This window comes from Nansenia antarctica (genome assembly GCF_963989245.1).
Source record: "Nansenia antarctica genome assembly, chromosome: 4".
In the NCBI taxonomy this organism is placed as follows: Eukaryota; Metazoa; Chordata; class Actinopteri; order Argentiniformes; family Microstomatidae; genus Nansenia; species Nansenia antarctica.
The window spans coordinates 13031059-13050131 of record NC_137689.1 but is presented as its reverse complement, the minus strand read 5'-3'; the positions used below and the strand labels follow the sequence as shown (position 1 = coordinate 13050131).

General features: G+C 44.8%; 1 protein-coding gene across 1 annotated transcript in view; it reads left to right on the top strand.

Moving 5' to 3' along the window:
• Positions 1-19073, top strand: part of piezo1 (piezo type mechanosensitive ion channel component 1 (Er blood group)) — a gene marked incomplete at both ends in the record, with an annotated part of 76358 nt that overhangs the window by 46064 nt on the left and 11221 nt on the right. The window contains 24 exons of the mRNA XM_080529044.1: positions 341-554; positions 2027-2198; positions 2643-2786; positions 3097-3184; positions 3393-3502; positions 3882-4142; positions 4553-4658; positions 5493-5674; positions 6263-6411; positions 6610-6772; positions 7619-7709; positions 7860-8023; positions 8228-8404; positions 9341-9466; positions 9774-9974; positions 10165-10369; positions 10649-10753; positions 11154-11310; positions 11596-11839; positions 12048-12144; positions 12312-12477; positions 13903-13992; positions 16856-16935; positions 17669-17740. Coding sequence (XP_080385170.1) covers positions 341-554; positions 2027-2198; positions 2643-2786; positions 3097-3184; positions 3393-3502; positions 3882-4142; positions 4553-4658; positions 5493-5674; positions 6263-6411; positions 6610-6772; positions 7619-7709; positions 7860-8023; positions 8228-8404; positions 9341-9466; positions 9774-9974; positions 10165-10369; positions 10649-10753; positions 11154-11310; positions 11596-11839; positions 12048-12144; positions 12312-12477; positions 13903-13992; positions 16856-16935; positions 17669-17740 — 3564 coding nt within the window. The remainder of the gene's footprint in view (positions 1-340; positions 555-2026; positions 2199-2642; positions 2787-3096; positions 3185-3392; positions 3503-3881; positions 4143-4552; positions 4659-5492; positions 5675-6262; positions 6412-6609; positions 6773-7618; positions 7710-7859; positions 8024-8227; positions 8405-9340; positions 9467-9773; positions 9975-10164; positions 10370-10648; positions 10754-11153; positions 11311-11595; positions 11840-12047; positions 12145-12311; positions 12478-13902; positions 13993-16855; positions 16936-17668; positions 17741-19073) is intronic.

Here is a 19073-nt window from a genome sequence, read left to right as displayed (position 1 = left end):
TGTATTCCTTAACTTTACACATATTTCACAATATATTGTTTTGCTGTGCTGTGGTAGAGAGGGCAATAGACCATCTAGTGTTCACACATTCAAGCCTCTCTTTTTAATGGTTGTCTGTGAGCAGATGGTTCCTATTATATAAATTCTCATCTAGATCTGCCTCAAACTATGCCGTGTTGGGTCCTTGAATTTGAGGGAATTGAGTCTTGAAAGTCCTTGAAAGGTGCTTGAATTTGATGTTTCACAAGGTGTGGGAACCCTGTGTGTGATTGTGTTATTGTGTCAGTGTTATTGTTGCATTGTGTTCATAGATTCACTCCTCCATACCTCTGTTCTCCAGGCGTCACCTTGCCCTCCGCCTTCTCCGCCATCTACTTCCTACTCTTCATCGGCGTGTGCACGTGGTGGGCCTGCCACTTTCCCATCAGCCAACTGGGTTTCAACGCGCTGTGCGTGATGGTGGGCTTCTTCACGGCGGGCCACCTGGTGTGTCTGTACGTCTACCAGAGCCCCTTCGCCCAGGGCATCTTCCCCCCCGCCAGCCTGTGGGCCAGGTACGAGCGCCAACGTTCTCTTCAACTGACTTGGAGCTGAGAAGTGGACGTGGTTCACAGCTTCACGTCACGTTATGCCTCATTATCAGCTGTCATTCAATCTCCTCTGTTAGCTGTGTGTTGTAAGTGCACGGTGATTGATTGATTAATTGATTGACTGAAATGTTTCTTTCAAATATGTGCAAAACAAGATACAGCAACAATAATTCAAATAACGGAAAACAAAAAAACAAAACTATATTCGATATTCACATATTCACATTATTCTAAAAGGAGTGAGAAGAAGTACTTATTCAATCCCACCCCTTCTCCGTAAATCATAAAGATATTTCCCGTTCAAATTAATACAATCTCATTATATATACAAATACTGCATACCCAAAAGTCAAATATCGTATTTACATACTTAATTACATTAAAAAATTAAAAATAAAGAATACATATTTAGGAACCCAAATGATAAGTGATAATAATGAAACAATAACCCCTGTAAACACCTTGTCACACCTATGAGGAAAAGTAACAAGGTCTTGAAGGTCTACAAATGCCGTCTCGCACCTGGGATGTGGCTCTGGTAGTTACCCTGTAGCATTCCATCTAGGGCCTGGGCTGTCTGGAGGATTTTGGCATAGGATACTGGAGGGAGGGAGAGAGAAGAGTGGGGCGGAGGGGGAAATAGAGAGATCTGGGATGTAGTGACAGTTGATTGACACACTGTATCTGTGTGTGCACGCTCTCTCTCTCTCTCTCTCTCTCTCTCTCTCTCTCTCTCTCTCTCTCTCTCTCTCTCTGGCTCTTTGCCACCCTCAGCCATCACCATCAACACTGGAGGACAGTGCCAAGATGCAACATACCTCACGGCCCACAAATCTAATCTGACCTTTGGCCTATCACCGTGACCGTGATCGATGGGTGTCAAGTCAGGGTGAAATTCGGGATTAGGTGTACGATGAGCTGTAGATCACAACCTGACGTTTTTCAGAGAAACGTAGCATTAACTCAACTCCGTTATCCTGGAACCAGATTGAATTTGATCTCCCTTTTTGGCAGTCACACACTCACGTATACTGGCTGAGATATTTGCCTTTCGCACTGTTTAAGCAGTTGTGGTGGAGGCGTAACAACGCCAGCAAAATACACTTTGGCTCACCTTGGTTTGGCTCCGGAGTGTGATTGGAGTAATAGTTTCACCATCTGTCCTGATACTCAGGGTAGTGAAACAAGACGGTCTGACTCGAGTGTTTAGTGATTTAGCGGCTGTGTTTATGTGATGAGTAACATAAGCCTGAAACCACATTTAGTAAGTCATTAGTTTCCAGAAATAATGCGTAAGCTTTACCGTAGTGAGTTTTACTTTAGTGATCTTCCACGCGGGAGACCTTGGTTAGAATACCCACTTCGGTGACAGAGGCTGCGACTCTTGCGAGTCTTCAAAAATTCATTTCTGCCCTCACCCCCTTCTCATCCCCCAGACTCTTTGGCCTCAAAGATATCATCAAACCTGCCAACTGCTCCTCCTCTTATGACCTCATCCTCAACACGGAGCACGATTGGCCGGTGTATGTCAACCCTGGGATCCTGCTTCTCCTCTACGTTACCGTGGCGACCGTTCTGAAGATGGGCAGCCGTAGTTCACCTGACAAGGTACCCAGTGCCCAATCAACACTCCCTTTCGGCTAAATGTTGCATCATGCCGTCATTTGTTAACGGGATAGTGAACTTGCAGAAGCCACAAATTAGAACCCATCTACCTCCATTATATAGGGAAATGCAAAACTGCTTGCCTGTAGAAGTGGACGGGGTCAAATTAATGATTTCTGCAAACTGCTAAGTAACCCGAATATGGTCTCTTAACATGTCTGTGTATTGACTGGAGTAGAGATTATGTGGTTAATCATAGGAATTTCATTTTAGAATGAACTATCTGTCTGGATTGAGATTTGCATAGATCTGGTCAGGTATGAGTGTCTGTCATGTGGCTGCGGGTGTCATGGCAGCTCTATGAACGACCTTTCTGTCAGCTAACATTCTGAACGTTTCACTTTGCTGACTACATCTCTGACGTGTTTTCTCTCCTCCTTTGGAAAGGGGGAGGAGGGGGCCCAGCCGGTCACAGGGACAGAGGCTGGGACAGAGGCTAGAGAAGGAGGAGGAGGAGGAGGAGGAGGAGGAGAGGAGGTAGAGCTCCGGTCCTGGGCCTCTCAGAGACAGAACAGTGAGGACGACACTGAGGTGGGCATGTTACCCCCGACAGCGGACACACTGGCACCATACACTCCTGATCCCACGCAGTACACCTCAATACCACGTTGTATACACTCCAAGACCATGCTGAACACCAGAGTCATCTTGCACACACCTCAAAAACACGCTCTACACACCCCATGCTGTCCAATGCAATGCTCAAGCCTAAAGACACCATTCTGAAATTGTACTCATGTAGTTCTCTTCCGAGGGTGTATTATCTGTGTTAGGTTGCAGTTGTTTGTAAAGGTGTATCGCATTCCAGTGTTTGTAAAGTTGCACTGTATCTGTGTTTCAGCAAATGCTTCTCTCTATGGGGGAGTCAGAGAGCAGCACACATCCTGTCACTGATGATTCCAGTCAGCAGGACCTAGGAAAGGACTTGGGTGAGTTACTAGTTGTATTTACAATCAGCAGGAGTACAATGACTGTTGATGAAGTGGAGGGTAAATGCAGGTATATGCCGTTAACCTTTTTTTATGGTGAGTTGTGTTTACCACCTTTTACAAAAATGTGTGTTTAGCACTGTGAAGCTTTCTGGGAAATTCACTCCATATAGTTTGTGTGACATTGTTGTTTGTGCGTGTTTTCTAGACCCTGGGCTCACTAGTGCCCCCGGTGGACAGCATGGGGACAACCCTCTCTTCATCCTGGGCAGAGTGGTCATGCAGCAGAGCTACGTGTGCGCTCTCATCGCCATGATGGTATTATTGACATCCTCCCATTCCACTCAGGACTCTATGTCTATAAAGTTTGTTTAACTCATGTGCTCTTTACTCTTGCTCTTGTCATTCAAGTTGGGCTGTAGTACACGTTTACTGAGAGGTTTTGTCTAGTCAAAGTCAGTAGTTGTCAGACATACAGTACAGCTACAGTGAGGAAAAATACACTTGTCACTGGTTATCTTAATAACTCTTATTTGTATCCTCTTTTTTGGTTTGTAAAGTGTGTTCTGATTCTACGTAAAATTGGCCCCCAAAAAAATATCAACTTGAAACTTCTGAAACTTCTGATTCTGATTCTGAAACTTCATCTGGAAACGTCCGTGAAGCTTCCTCTGTCATGTGACCTGGCCTCCCCCAGGTGTGGAGCATCACCTACCACAGCTGGCTGACCTTCGTGCTGCTGCTGTGGGCGTGCCTGATCTGGATGCTGCGGGCGCGCCGCCACTTCGCCATGCTCTGCTCCCCGTTCATCCTGCTCTACGGCCTGGCGCTCTGCGGCCTGCAGTACGTCTGGGCCATGGAGCTGCGGACGGAGCTGCCCTCCCACATGGGCACCATGAGCCTCCGGCAGCTGGGCCTGGACCGTGCTCAGTACCCCTGCCTGCGCCTGGGGGCCATGGTGAGGAGGGGCGGGGGGGGAGGAGGGGCAGGGGGGGAGGAGGATGGAGGAATGGGGTGGAGAAGGGGATGGGTAGAGGAGGGAGGTGGTGGTGGTAAAAGGGGGGTTGAGGGCACGGGGTCAACGCAGGGAAGGGGCTCTGGGAAATGTCAATGAATGCAGACTCTTCAACCTCCTACTAGAGATATACAGTGCATGGTACTGTAGTTTATATGCTAGAGAATCCAGTGCTATCATAAACATCTCCCTGAGGTAATTTACCGCATGAGCTCACCCACTCAACAAATCTTTTATGTTCATACCTTCCATAAGGATTTAAAGCTGTAACTCTCTTAAATGTAAGGATTGATGATGATGAATGCCTCATTTTGCCCCCTCCCCCTCCCTCTCTGTTCTGTGTACCCCCTCAGCTGCTGTTCACTCTGACCTTCTGGCTGCTCCTCCGTCAGTCGGTGAAGGACAACTTCAGCAAGAAGAGAAGCATGGCCGCTCCGCTGCAGGAGGTCACCACCGGAGGTGAGAGATGCCACTTTACTGACCTCTGCGCTTTACCCTGTTACGTATACTGTATGTTTGGTTCTGATGGGCTAAGACAGTTTAACTAAGTTTCTGAGGCATTTATATTCTTTATATTCTTATATTCTTCAATAATCAATTGCTATACGTGTGTATGAAGTTACCTAATGTATGATATGGTCATGCAACAACATTCTCTCCCACTGGGGAACATGTGAACCTGGCAGTATGGAAGTGCTGTCAGTTCAATTGGGTTATTTACGAGTGTTACGACCCCCTAGATGGACTCTAGGGATTAGGGGGGGGTAACAATTAAATAAACCGGGGGGACAAGAATTAGAGGAGAAACGGCAATGTAAAGATTTATTGTAGAATATAACAAAAACTGGTTTCCGTGAAACTCTTGAACTCAGAACTACTCTATAAAACAAAGAGCTAATTAATCTATAATATTAATAATAAAGAATAAAGTATCTAACTGGCCAAGTGGTAGACAACTACCAGACATCAAATACAAATAAGACTAAAGTGACACAAACACAACCTACAAAGCTACACAATACAAAACTGCAGCTGCACTAACTAAACCAACACAAAACAACTCTCAAGTTGTAGTCTGGCCCACTGGCCCCATCACTGTGTCTCTCCCAGGCTTTTATCCTCCCTCCACCCTTGATTGATGATTGAGCACACCTGTGCTCAATCAGGCCATCACCATGGTAATTGGTAGGAGGAAGGACAATCACCTGGGAGAGAACACAATAAACAAACAAAACACAGAACTCCACACACTACGGACGTAACAACGAGGTTCTCTACCCCGCGATTCTACAGAGGAGAGCGGAAGGAACGAGTCGGTTCTCAAGGTTCTAGGCGGCATGGTGATGAGCTGCTACGCCAAGTACTGGATCTACGTATGCGGAGGGATGTTCATCATGGTCAGCTTTGCAGGCAAGCTGGTGGGCTACAAGATTGTCTACATGCTCCTGTTCCTGCTCTGCATGTGTCTCTACCAGGTATGCAGTTAGCTACCAATTCATTCCCAATTCAATTTTTTCAATTCAATGTTCTATTCAATTCTGTTGTCAGTACCTCAATAATAAAAACAAAAATGCTTCCTGTTCCTGTGCTTGTCTCCTCCCTTTTGTCTGTGCTGATCCAGGAAAACATGGAATAGGTTAAAGTTCCACCATTAAAGCAATATGGTGGATGCCTACTAGATATTTGCCTTTTACCGGCCTAGTTTTTCCATATAGACAAATAAGGGAAAGGAGACATGGGGAGGAAACCAGGTTAAGACAAGGGGAGGGACACTAAATTAAGACTATTCCAGTAAAATGAATCCCTAGTGGTTTACCTGTTACACATTTAACTGGTTCAGCTGATCTGATCAGGGCAGAGTCATAAAGGGGGAAACTATGCTTTATACTTTAGGATAAATGGGACAGTTCCCTACAAAGTCTGTCAAAAGTATTCTATTGTCAAGATGAGTACATATCCCACACCATCTATTTTGTAGATCTAGCTATATGTCTTCATCTAAAATGAATGTCCCCTCCTACCGTACTGTATGTCCAGCCTGTGACTGTGTCCCTGTCCCCTAGGTGTACTACTCTCTGTGGAGGAGGCTGCTGAAGGCCTTCTGGTGGCTGGTGGTGGCCTACACCATGCTGGTCCTCATCACCATCTACACCTTCCAGTTTGAGGACTTCCCTGCTTACTGGAAGAACTTCACTGGCTTCACGGAAGAACAGTAGGTTCCTCCCCTCTCTCTGTGTGGCCTTGACATAATGGTTCGCTAGATATTAATAGATAGATAGTTAGTTAGATAGATAGATAATGTACCGACAGACAGACAGACTGACTGACTCGGGAACAAAATATGACAGAATAGGTTAAAAAAAAAAGTCCTGTAAACTTGTGTTGATTCCTGTACTGCTGCCCCCTGCAGGTTGGCTGATATCGGGCTGGAGACATTCAAGCTGTCTGAGCTGTTCACCAGCATCCTGATCCCAGGCTTTTTCCTGCTGGCCTGTATCCTGCAGCTGCACTACTTCCACAGACCCTTCATGAGGATCACAGACCTGGACCATGTCACACCCATCCACAGGCATGTATGCATACACTGTCATAGCAGCAGACCTGGGGCATCATTTAGAAATGTAGCGTACGCAAAAAAGCATGGTACGCAACTTTGACGCAAATTCTGGGATTTATTAAAAAAACGACTTGGCATGAAAACGTGCGGTTTTCCACGCAAACTCTGACCCATGCGTACGCACAGAAACTGGAGAAATGAGCAACTGTAACTCAGATGGCGGAAGGATGAAACTCGAGAAACACTTTGAAATTGATACCATTGTGTAAAATAAATCGAAATATTACCTCTCACATATTATATATGAAGAGTTCCCTGGAGTGCACACAAAATATGTACACACTGCACATATCTGTCACACTGTACATATATCTTTACTGTACATATCATATTGATATTCATGCAAATATATTGACTTTTTACATTCATATTCATTGCACGTATACTGACTTTATATGTATTTACTCTTATAGACTATACAGTCCCACCATGCAATGACCATACATTCATGGCTTTTGAACTATGCACTACTATCTGGTTAGATGATGAACTGCATTTCGTTGTCTTAGCACTTGTATTCTGTCAATGACAATAGTTGAATCTAATCTAATCTAAAAAATAAAAAAAAAACAGGCATATATATACGTACATAAACCTACATGCACCTGAATTTCCTTGGGGTTTTCATGTTTGGTCTATTTCACCAAGTCAAGCACTACTCAAGTATTTGAAAGTATATGTATCTGAGGTCGGTTTGCGTACCAGACACAGGCATGCTACTCTGCGCATCTCAATGCTATATAAGACACAGGCACAGTGCATTCCCCGATAGCCTTTTTGTATTCTTGCCCTTCTCAGGAAGAGAAGCAGCCAGAAGCCGAAGTCAGACGGGGCGGTATTTGAAGAGGATGATCTTGTGACAGATCTGGAGGATGATGAATCAGAGGATGAAGGTGGGCATTGCCAAGTGAAATCTTTTTCTCTCATTCCCTCCTACTCTATGAATGTCACGTTTGTCATGATATCCATTCTGTCTGTCTGTCCGTCCATGTGTCTGTCTGTCTGTCTGTCTGTCTGTCTGACTGTCTGTATCCGCTGTGTAGAGATGATGCCCAGTAAGTGGGGGCTGGTGATGGACAGGCTGCTGGTCCTGTGCAGGAAGTTCTCGGACGTCCTGACCTGGGTGCAGGTGTTCATCTGGAGGGTGCTGGAGCTGCACATCCTCAAGACGGTGGCCTTCTTCGTGGTCTGGGTGTCACTGAGAGAGGTCAGTAGTCAGTAGGCCGCCCGCAGTCACCTGACACCGGTCACATCTGTTGTCAACTAAAGGAATTGAAACTGAAATGTGCTTTTTATTCCTTTCTCTATTTCATTCTTCTCTCTCTCTCTCTCTCTCTCTCTCTCTCATTCTCTTTCTCTCTCTCTCTCTGTCTTTCCTCTCTCTCTCTCTCTCTCTCTCTCTCTCCTCCAGCCATCGGTGATGAACCTGGTTCTAGTGGTGCTGTGGGCGTTCGCGATGCCCTACTCCCGCTTCCGTCACATGGCCTCCTGTCTCTCCACCGTCTGGGTCTGCGTCATCATTGTCTGCAAGATGCTCTACCAGCTCAGCATTGTCAACCCCATTGAGTACTCCAACAACTGCACTCGGGTGAGACAACACACACATACATACAGTACATACTGTAAAATCTCCAACAAACTCCTCCAATAATAGCCGGGCCACACATGACATTGAAGTAAATAAACACCGGTCTCTAACACACACCAGTGTCAAAATAGATAGTTTAACGCTATGTATTCTTTGTTGATAGCTGATGATTAAAGTGACGCATTTGATTCTGGGCAACCGTGGCAAGATCACCAACGTGTTTTTAATTTGACAGTCGCAGCTTTGTATGGAACCAATAATAAATGACCGAAGAAGATTTTGACTGATTTATTGTCAAATAATAATGCTGATATATATCTTTGTTCTGTATATATATTTGTTCAGTATTGTATAATATTCAGCTCTGTCATATTGTGGGTTTGAGCAGCAGTTTGACAACAGTGGTGGGGGTTGAAAAGAATAACCACCGGTCTCCAATAATAGCCTCTATCCCATAATAGCTTGTCTCCAATACTCGCCGGGTGTGCTCTGTGGTAAAAGCAAATAAACTCCTGGGCTACTGAAATATATTTTACAGTCCATACACACACACACACACACACACACACACAGTTGGAGATGAAAGCATACAGAGCATATGCCAAAATTACCCCTGGTGTGGCTCTAATAGTTCATAATTATGTTAATATAGTTATAATTACAAGTGGTATGGTGTGTGAATTCTGTTTAGTTTAGTGTCTGGCTTTATGGTTGTTTAGAAGAAAACAGCCTTTTGTTGACTGTTTTCCGTGATGTGTAAACATGCTGGCCTTACCTCAGCAGAATAACACTGCAGTATTTAATTAATTTATACCTCAACATTATGACCTAATTTTCCTAATGAGTTTATTTAATGGAAGAGATGTCTAGACCCCATGTTCTATGAGTTGTTCTCTCATGTTCTCTCTCTCTCTCTCTCTCTCTCTCTCTCTCTAGCCCTTTGCTAATGAAACTAACCTGGGTGAAAAGGAGATCCTGAACTCCACTCTCTACAGAGAGCCTGTGGATCCAGCTAACTGGTTTGGCTTCAGGAAAGATGCCACTGCGCTGGGCTATAGCAAGGTAAGACCTGCGTTCCACCCAGGGCTATGGACCTCCCTCAAAGTGACCTTTTTATCACTCTGACAATTATGATCTTGAAGAATATCACTTATTTGGATAGAAATAAAGAGATTGGACAGCACAGATTAGTCTAGTTATATTGTCTATTCCTTTCATAATTTGTCTTTTCAATGAATATGTCTTGCACTGTATGTGTGTAGGATATGACCCAGTGTGGTTTGTTGACAAAAAGTTTTTTCATATGAATATGAATGTGAATAAGAACATGATAATAAGTTCCAGCTCATTGAGGCCTGTTCCCTTCCAGAACCACCTGCTGGTGCTGTTACTGCTGGTGTTCGAGGCCACCGTGTACCGCCACCAGGCTCACCACTACCGGCAGCAGCAGAGGTCCCCTCCCCCCATCCCCGCCATCTTCCCCCAGGCCACCAGAGACACGCTGGACCAGGGCCTGCTAACCTGCATCAAGTACCTTCTTAACTACAGCTTCTATAAGTTTGGCCTGGAGGTAAGCTTCTCACAACGTCAAGCAACGTCACTGTTCAACAGGCCTGGGTTGAAATGTGTTTGTTTTAATTTCGCTTAATTTCGCTTCCTCAGTGTAATGGCAAATCTTATTTTTCGACCCAGGTCTGCTATTCAAGATCCTTTGCATGTATTTCGTTCATTCCTTCCTCTCATTATTTTGTCATTCAAAGATCTGCCTCCTGATGACGGTGAATGTGATTGGCCAGAGAATGAACTTCCTGGTCATAATCCACGGCTGTTGGCTGGTTGCCATCATGGTGCGACGACGACGGGCAGCCATTGCCCAGATCTGGTCCAAGTACTGCCTGTTCCTGGCCGTCTTCATGATCTACCAGTACTTCCTGTGCGTGGGCATACCTCCTGCACTCTGTATAGGTGAGTGTGTTGTCAGCATCTATCTCACAGCAGACAGTCTAGTTGTATAGGTGAGTGTGTTGTCACCATCTATCTCACAGCAGACAGTCTAGTTGTATAGGTGAGTGTGTTGTCAGCATCTACCTCACAGCAGACAGTCTAGTTGCTGAGCTCAAAATGGGCCCTTCCCCCTTCCCCTACCCCATAGGCACTACCAATCTGGAAGGATTCGATAGGTATTATATAAGCAGTAAGCACCTCAACTTGCTGACTGCGTCTCTCTACTCTCTGCTTCTTTAGACTACCCCTGGCGTTGGAACACCCCTGTCATGATCAACTCAGCTCTCATCAAGTGGATCTACCTACCAGACTTCTACACCATCCCCAACTCCAAGAATCTCATGGGTGAGCCCTCACCTCCATCTGAGCCCTGATATTTCTTTTTTTATTATTATTATATTTATTGGCATTTTCTTATTTTAGAACAATCAACAAAAGCACACCAATCAGCAAAACACACATATTATACAACATTTGAATTGCAAATCACAAACATAAAATACTGCAAAATAACTGAGCCCTGATATTTCAAAGATGGAAACACACACACACACACACACATACACACACACACACACACACACACACACACACACACACACACAAGCAGGGCACAACAGGGCCTATTCACACAGATTAGCCTCTGCTGACCACACCAACATGGTTCATTAGTGGTTTGATAATGAAGTTGCACTACTGATGTGCGACTGAGTGTGATGATGATCTCTGTATCTCGTCTCTATAGCGGACTTCGTCCTCCTGATGTGTGCCTCGCAGCAGTGGAAGGTGTTTGAGGACGAGAAGAGGGAGGACTGGATGGTGCTGGCCGGGGAGAACACAGACCACCCCAACCCTATGGACGGACGACCCTTCAACCCCGCCCCCAACTTTATCAACTGCAGGTATGATTGGACACCTAAACAAAGCTGGTCAACTGCAGGTACTAAAATAATTAGACATTTATAGCTAACTTCAACTGGCACCTAGAACCAACCAAGCTTGTTTCCTGAATCTCATGACAATCTCATGACTTACAGGTATGACTAACACCTAGAGCTAACCGTGTCAACCCCAGGAATGACTGGACTCCTACAGTAGAACTAACCTAATCATCCCTGTATCAAACCCCACCCCCCACCACCACCACCACCACCCCCACCCCCACCTCTCTACCCCTCTGCCACCAGGTCTTATCTGGACATGGCCAAGGTGCTAGTGTTCCGCTACATGTTCTGGTTCGTGCTGTCGGTGGTGTTTGTGACGGGGGCGACCAGGATCAGTGTGTTCGGCCTGGGCTACCTGATGGCCTGCTTCTTCTTCCTGCTCTTCGGTACCGAGCTGCTGGTCAAGCGCTCCCGGGCACGCCTGGTGCTGTGGGACTGCCTCATCATGTACAACATAGCTGTCATCATCTCCAAGAACATGCTGTCTGTGAGTGGTTGTCACCTGACCATTAAGTTCAGTTTAGTCCATTAGGGCTCCTCTTCTCACAATATAATACATACAATACAATTATAAAATAAGACAGTATAGTTTAAGAATATCTATTTCTAACAGTATCATCAGACAGGACAGGATAGTGTATTGTCAGAAAGTGTGCGTGTGTGTGTCATAGTCCTAGTGTGTGCTGTTTCCTTAGATCCTGGCCTGTGTGTTTGTGGAGGAGATGCAGAGAGGCTTCTGTTGGGTCATTCAGCTCTTCAGTCTGGTCTGCACAGTCAAGGGCTACTATGACCGTGAGTACTGAGCACCTGTGTCAACCTCCAGTTTGGCAGAACAACACTGACGTTACTGATCTAAGCTTTAGGAGATATTCAATAATCAATAATGAATCAATAATCTGTCGGTTTGTCTGTGTGTGTGTGTGTGTGTGTGTGTATATGTGTATATGTGTCTCTCACAGCTAAGACGGTGAGTGATAAGGCGTGTACTCTGCCTGTGGAGGAGGCAGGGATCATCTGGGACAGTATCTGCTTTTTCTTCCTCCTGCTGCAGAGGAGAGTCTTCCTCAGCTGCTACTTCATCCATGTGACAGCTGACCTGCAGGCCTCCGCCCGTCAAGCCTCAAGGTGAGCACTCGCCCTCTACAGGGCCCTTAGAGAACCACAGTACATGACACTACAAAGATCCAAACAAGCTATCCTAACCTGGCCAACTATTCCACCATAGTTGCTGAAACAGCGCTGGAAAGGACAATGTGAAAGAAAATTATCGGAGGTAGCGCAGCACGGTTCAGGCCGGCTCTGTAGTGTGTAAAGCCCCTCAGACTCAGATAGCCATGAGGGTCCTGGGCTCAATCTTAATGGTCTAATGTGGCATCTTTTCCTTGTCTCCTTTCCCTCACACGCACTGAGTTCACAACACTGAAGCTGATGAGGGTATTTGCCATTTTGTTTCCTGTGCCACATCCGTGCCACGTCTATGCAGAAGATGGGAGAGGAAATTAACTGGAAGCACTTAAGAGTTTTGAGATGCACCCCTGGGCTGCAGTCTCTACCTGACCCCTCAATGGTGCAGAGTGTTGTTATAGAAAAGACATTGATAGAACTGTTCAGAGGAATATTGCCAGCATGTCTTGATTGCGCTCACATGGTATGTATTGATTCAAGGCCATTTGATAGGGCCATTGTTACTGAGTAGATTTATTGTCGGGTGGGGGCACAAAATCCAGACATGGAGCCAGACATGCTTTGTAAGATATGTGCAGGTGCAAAGGAGATAAGCAAGGGCGTCTAACACGCGAGAAAGGGGTAGTGAGTAGTTTCCCAGAAACCTTGCCTCTAGTTTAATTGTCTGGCGCCTCATATCCCCACCACATGACTACCACAGGCCCAACCACACAACCTGTTGTTTGAACTGTTTGTGACCTGAAATGTTTTCCCCTAAAAGAACTGGAGCTGCATCTTTGGATTTTGCTGAATCGATTCTCAGACTTAGACTGGGCCCTGTCTCTTGCTTGCAAGCAATAAATAATTCCATTATCCATAATGTGGTGTAACAACACTTTATTTCTTAAACCTCATCTCTAAAGAGCCAAAATCTGCAGAGTGGTTAACCCTAGACTTCAACCACAGTGTTCCCTCCCTCTCCCACATGGATTTAAGAGGAATGGACCTGTGTAAGAAATGTCGGAGACCCCCTCTGTTCTAGCTCATATATATATATATATATATATATATATATATATATATATATATATATAACCACAGTCCTGTATGACAGAAGCCGTGGAACAACAGTTTTCCATGTCTGTTCATGTGTTTATGTATCAGTGACATTAGATGTTTTTAGCTGTAAAGCTAAATATGGTGAGTTTACTGTATGATGTTTTGATTGTACATGGTCCATGTTGAATACATTAATTAATTGAGTGATTCAAGAAATAGGTAGTGCTGTATATAGATACATTAATGAATACAATTTGTTAGAATTAGTACTGTATGCATGCCCCATTGTGTTGGACTGCAGTCATGTTAAACACTGTCCTCTGATAGGGGCTTTGAGCTGTTCAGAGCCAGCATGATCAAGAACATAAAGTCCGCCCAGCAGGTCGAGAAGAAGTCCCTCTCCCAGCTCAAGAGATCGTGAGTAGCCAAGAATATGCAGCATTCTCAACATACTGTATATTGTAACTGTCAATGAAAGACCCATGAATAGCCTATAAGACTGAATGGGCCAGTGATCTCCCTCTCAAAATGTATAATGTGTATAAAAAATAGATGTCTAAGTATAGTGTGTCTAGTGCAATACTTGCTTTGTCACATTTGTCACATTGTCACATACATTTCAGGGTGATTTAAGACATGGACTGACTTCTACTTTCAGTGGAGACTCTCCATTATTGTAGCCTTTCAGTCTAGGACTGGTCTGGGAAACTGGTCTATAATGCCGCAAACTAAGAGAAACCATTAACTAAGCCAGTGGTTCCCAAACTTTTTCAATCAGGCCCCCCTTGGGTAATTGGAAATATTTTCGAGCCCCCCCTAACCCGGTTCCCACCTAGATTGATATAATTAATTGTATAAAGTTGTAAAAACATTACATTTTCTCTTCTAATAATAACAAGACACATACAGTATATCCAACTATAGTTTTATATTTTATTATGGTTTGAAAAGGAACATAAGTGCTTGGCAAATGATCCTGTGCCACTGAAATATTCAACATATCAACATTAACTAATTTCTACTGCATCACTATTCTTACTCCTCACATTTCTATCACAATTACGATCAATGACTTGTGTGTGCTTGCTTTGCCTTGCAAATCTTCTCAAAGCGGGGTTGTTGTTTTGAGACTGCCACTCTCAGTTCATTCTCAATGTTCAACTTCGACCTGTATTTGCTTTTGATAGCAGCAACAGCAGAAAAGCCTATCTCACACAGGTACGATGTTCAAAAGGCAGCAGTATTCCCACAGCTTTCTGTCCAATGAGAGGGTAGTCCTTCTCCACTCCAATCCAAAACCCAGCCAAAGTCGTGGATGTGAACTGCAGCCTCATGGTTGACTCTGAAGTCATGTCGATGTACTGTTCCTCTTCCGCAGTGCTGAACATGGCAGGTGGTGGTGCAACAAATGGATCTCTAATCCAGTCGTATTTGGCACTGTCATCCACAGAGAAGTATTTCTGGAAGCTTTGTTTCAGGGCTGAGATGTGCTCTCTCATACATGGAACCACTGTGCTCTGCAGCTCATTGGTCTCGATGAATGCCTTCAGATTCCCAAATGAGTCGATGTCCCCCTGTTCAAGTCTCCTGCCCCACATGTCCAGTTTCCGTGTGAAAGATTGTATCCTGTCTGCCAGATGTGGAAGGTGTGTGTTGTTGCCCTGCAACTGTAGATTCAATTCATTGAGCTTCTCAAACATGTCGCTTAGGTAGGCCAATTTCATGAGGAAGTCTTCATCATTAAACTTGCTGGCAAGTTCGTTCCCTTCCTCCTCCAAGTAGATTCGGATCTCATCTTTCAGCGATAGCACCCTGGACAGCACCTTTCCGCGAGAGAGCCAACGCGACTCGCTGTGAAATAGCACGGCTGTGTGCTCGGAGCCCATCTCCTCGCACAAAGCGGAAAAAATGCGAGCTTTCAGTGGTCTTGTTTTTATGTAATTGACGGTGGTGATAACATGAGACAAAACGTCATTCAACTCTGGACTCAGCTGCTTTGACGCGAGTGCCTCCCTGTGTATTATGCAGTGAGTCCACACTGCTTTCGGTGCAACGCGCTTGATGAGCGTCTGGAGCCCTCCCCGTTTTCCTGCCATGGCCTGGGCACCGTCGGTGCATATCCCCACACAGTCCTCCCATTTCAGATCGGCTTCACTCAGGTATTTGTCTATGATTTTGAACAGTTCATCAGCTGTTGCTCTGTTTGGGACATAGTTGCAAAATAGCAAATCCTCGCTCAAACCCTCCGCATCAATGTATCTGACATACGCTATTAACAGACAGTCCTTGTTACTATCTGTGGCCTCGTCTACCTGGAGCGCAAAGCGTTGGTCTTTTATTTTCTCAACAAGCTGCTCTTTCATGTCTTCTGAGATGTCATTGATGCGTCTCGCAATAGTGTTGTTTGACAGGGGGATAGCTTTGAGTTTTTGGGCTGTTGCCTCGTCTATCATATGTGAAACCATATCTATTGCAGCAGGGAGTATTAACTCCTCAGCGATGGTGTGTGGTTTTTTAGACTGGGCGATACGATATGCCACTTTGTAGGAGGCAAGTTGAGCATTAGACGTAACAGATGCTGTTTTAACGAAACGGCTCTGCTGACCACGGTATTCTTGGAGTTTTCTCTTGAAGAAATCGAGGGGCTTCTTCACATCAGTCGGGTGTGTGGTCTCCAAGTGACGTTTCAACTTGCTAGGCTTCATGCTTTCTGCCGCTAAAGTTTTGAGACAGAGGACACACAGTGGTCGTTCCTCCGCACCGACCACATTAGACGTGAAGCCCAGGGAGAGGTATGTATCGTCATACTTTCTTGACTTTGGCTTTGGGACGTTTGTCATGGGCTCCTTCGCTTTTCGTTTAGCTTCTGGCTCTTTCATAAACTTATCCATTGTTGTTGTTGCTGCTAGATAGCTGGAGGAGGGAGTGCGCGCGTCAATGACGTGAATGGAGCGCGCGTCAATGACGTGAATGGAGCCCCCTCGCTGCCTCTTTGTTACAGTTTATGGCCTGCGCTCCATTTAGGTTCTCATTTTTATCATCCAACGCCCACAACACCCCTGATGGTAACCTTAAGCAAGCAGTGTTTGTTTACAGCTCTTGTGTGTGCATTTTTTCCCCCTCCCATTATTTCTGCGCCCCCCCTGCAGTACCCCCGCGCCCCACTAGGGGGTCGCGACCCACAGTTTGGGAACCGCTGAACTAAGCCATTGGAGGAATGAGAAGTAGGCTTAAGCGTTCTGTTGTCATGACACCAACATACTACACCTGCCCTTTTCAGGATGGAACGGATCCGCTCCAAACAGCAGAAGTACAAAGAGGGCCGTCGAGCGTCGGGCAGCAAGGACGAGCAGTCGTCAGGTAGGCCTGCTCACACGTCCCCTCCTCTCCATCACCGTCCACTGAGCTTTGGTCTGGGCCTACCGTATGTTCTCACTGTCACACTGTAAAATCATCCTATTCATGGTTTGGCAATTCATTAGAAGTAGTCGACATTGTAGGAATCCACTTTTTCCACTCAAAATAAAGAACGTAAGACAGACACCAGTGTTACATTAATGAGGATGAATTAATAATTGATCATCTTTCATTCAATACTCAATCGGTGTTCTAGTCAAATACAATCAACCGAAAGCAAAACAGAAAAAGGAGTGAGCAACAACATACCCCAGGTGAAATAGCCACAGCTCCCAAAGATTGTCTGAGGAAAACGTCATTAATTTGTTATATACTGAAAAGACCTTGTGCATGGAGAGGACAAGCTAGTCCCGTGACACTTGTAGCTCACCCTGGGGCCAACATTGTCTGAATTCCCCACCTATCAAAACATAGCTCCCAACACACAAGGCTCTTCTACTTAATAACACATTACACAGACAGTATTAGTTCCTGAGCATGAGATGTTTAAACCTTCTCTTGTATACATTTTAAGACATAGTTGGTCACAACAAAGGGTAAGCATGAATGAATGGAAGTTCAAAAAGAGGTCAAGACAGACATCCATTCACAGAACCAATTCCTGTGATTAGAATTCCTTCAACATCGACCCATAATGCAACACACATTGGCTGAGCTCGTCCATTTCCCCTCACAGGGCCCAAGAAGGATAAGAAGAGCTCCAAGCAGAAGAAGAAATGGCACCGGCCGTTTCTCGACCATGCTACAGGTTTGATCCATATCCCTCCCTACATCCCTCTGACCCACTTACCCACTCCTCCACCTGCCTCTGTTCATGTCTCTCCTAGTTTCCACAGTATATGTCCCAAATGCTAACTAGTTTAACATGGGCATGATGTGTCAGGTACAGGTAAAGTGTGTGTCTTCAGCTGTGTGCAACAGCATACTACTGTCTGATTGTTGACAATTCTTCGTAATGTGTGCAATTGTTTACTCCCCCTTATTGATTCACAAACATTACCTTGGTGTTAGAAGTATGAAGTATATCCCATGCTTACACCAATCCAATGCTTTTCCAAATGCACCTGGGGAAGTGAACAACTGTGCACTTTGAAGAGAAGGACAGAGAATGGAATAGGACTGGAGCCTTTTTAGAGGTCATGTTAGTACACAAGGGCTGTTTCTGTCCCAAAATGAGCCCTTATGATAGCTCAGATAAAAGACCAGTCTGCTTCTGGGTGCTGAAATGAGCCTTGTGTGGATTCTTTGATATTGAGAGACTATTTTCACCTGTGGAGAGATAAGCAGTTGTAGTGTTTACATTTCGTATCTTCTATTCGTACAGGAGAAACAGCTGGCTGAGTCAGACTGGTTCACACATGCTGTGAGAAATCTGGAATCACTGACTTTAGGACTGAATCCGTTTGTTGCACAGTTTAATTTTTTTTTTTTTTTTTTGCCCTGCAGTGTAGCTGTACATTCTGTTTCAATTCAGTCAACACAGGAAGTGATTCAAATGCACAGTTAAAAAATGGGAGCATTTTTGTGAACGGTTTCTCATTTTTTGTTTATTGAGAACATTGAAAATGCTGTATTTGCAATCATTGAATTGTTATTTCAATGTATTTACTGAATTTAAATAGGACTCATCCTGAACCTGTTTTCTTGTAGTGTAATTATATAGGCCTTATAGGGCTCCTACATATTTCTTTTTTTGAACACCAGCTGCATGGTAGTAGTGTAGTAATGTCATCTCAGGGTGTTTCTGGGCTACGATTCCCAACATCTGTTTCTGTTATTTCCCCCTGTCTCAGACAGAAGTCCACTGTCCTCTGCTGTATGAGTCAGCCTGTTAATTCTCTCAGCTGTTTCTCTCCCAGGGGGCTAGTATGGGAATGTGTGTCATCTGGTTGAAAATGAACTTCAATTTCTTGAAATGCTCTCAGTCTGTATACGGGATGTACGTCATATTCAGTACCTCGGATTGGGTTGGTTCAACTTGGTTGTAATTGAATGTCCTCAATACACTTGATGACCCCATATATAGGTGTCACCATTTTTCTTGTTCTGGTTTTTGTTAGATTGATCTTGTTGAGATTTCC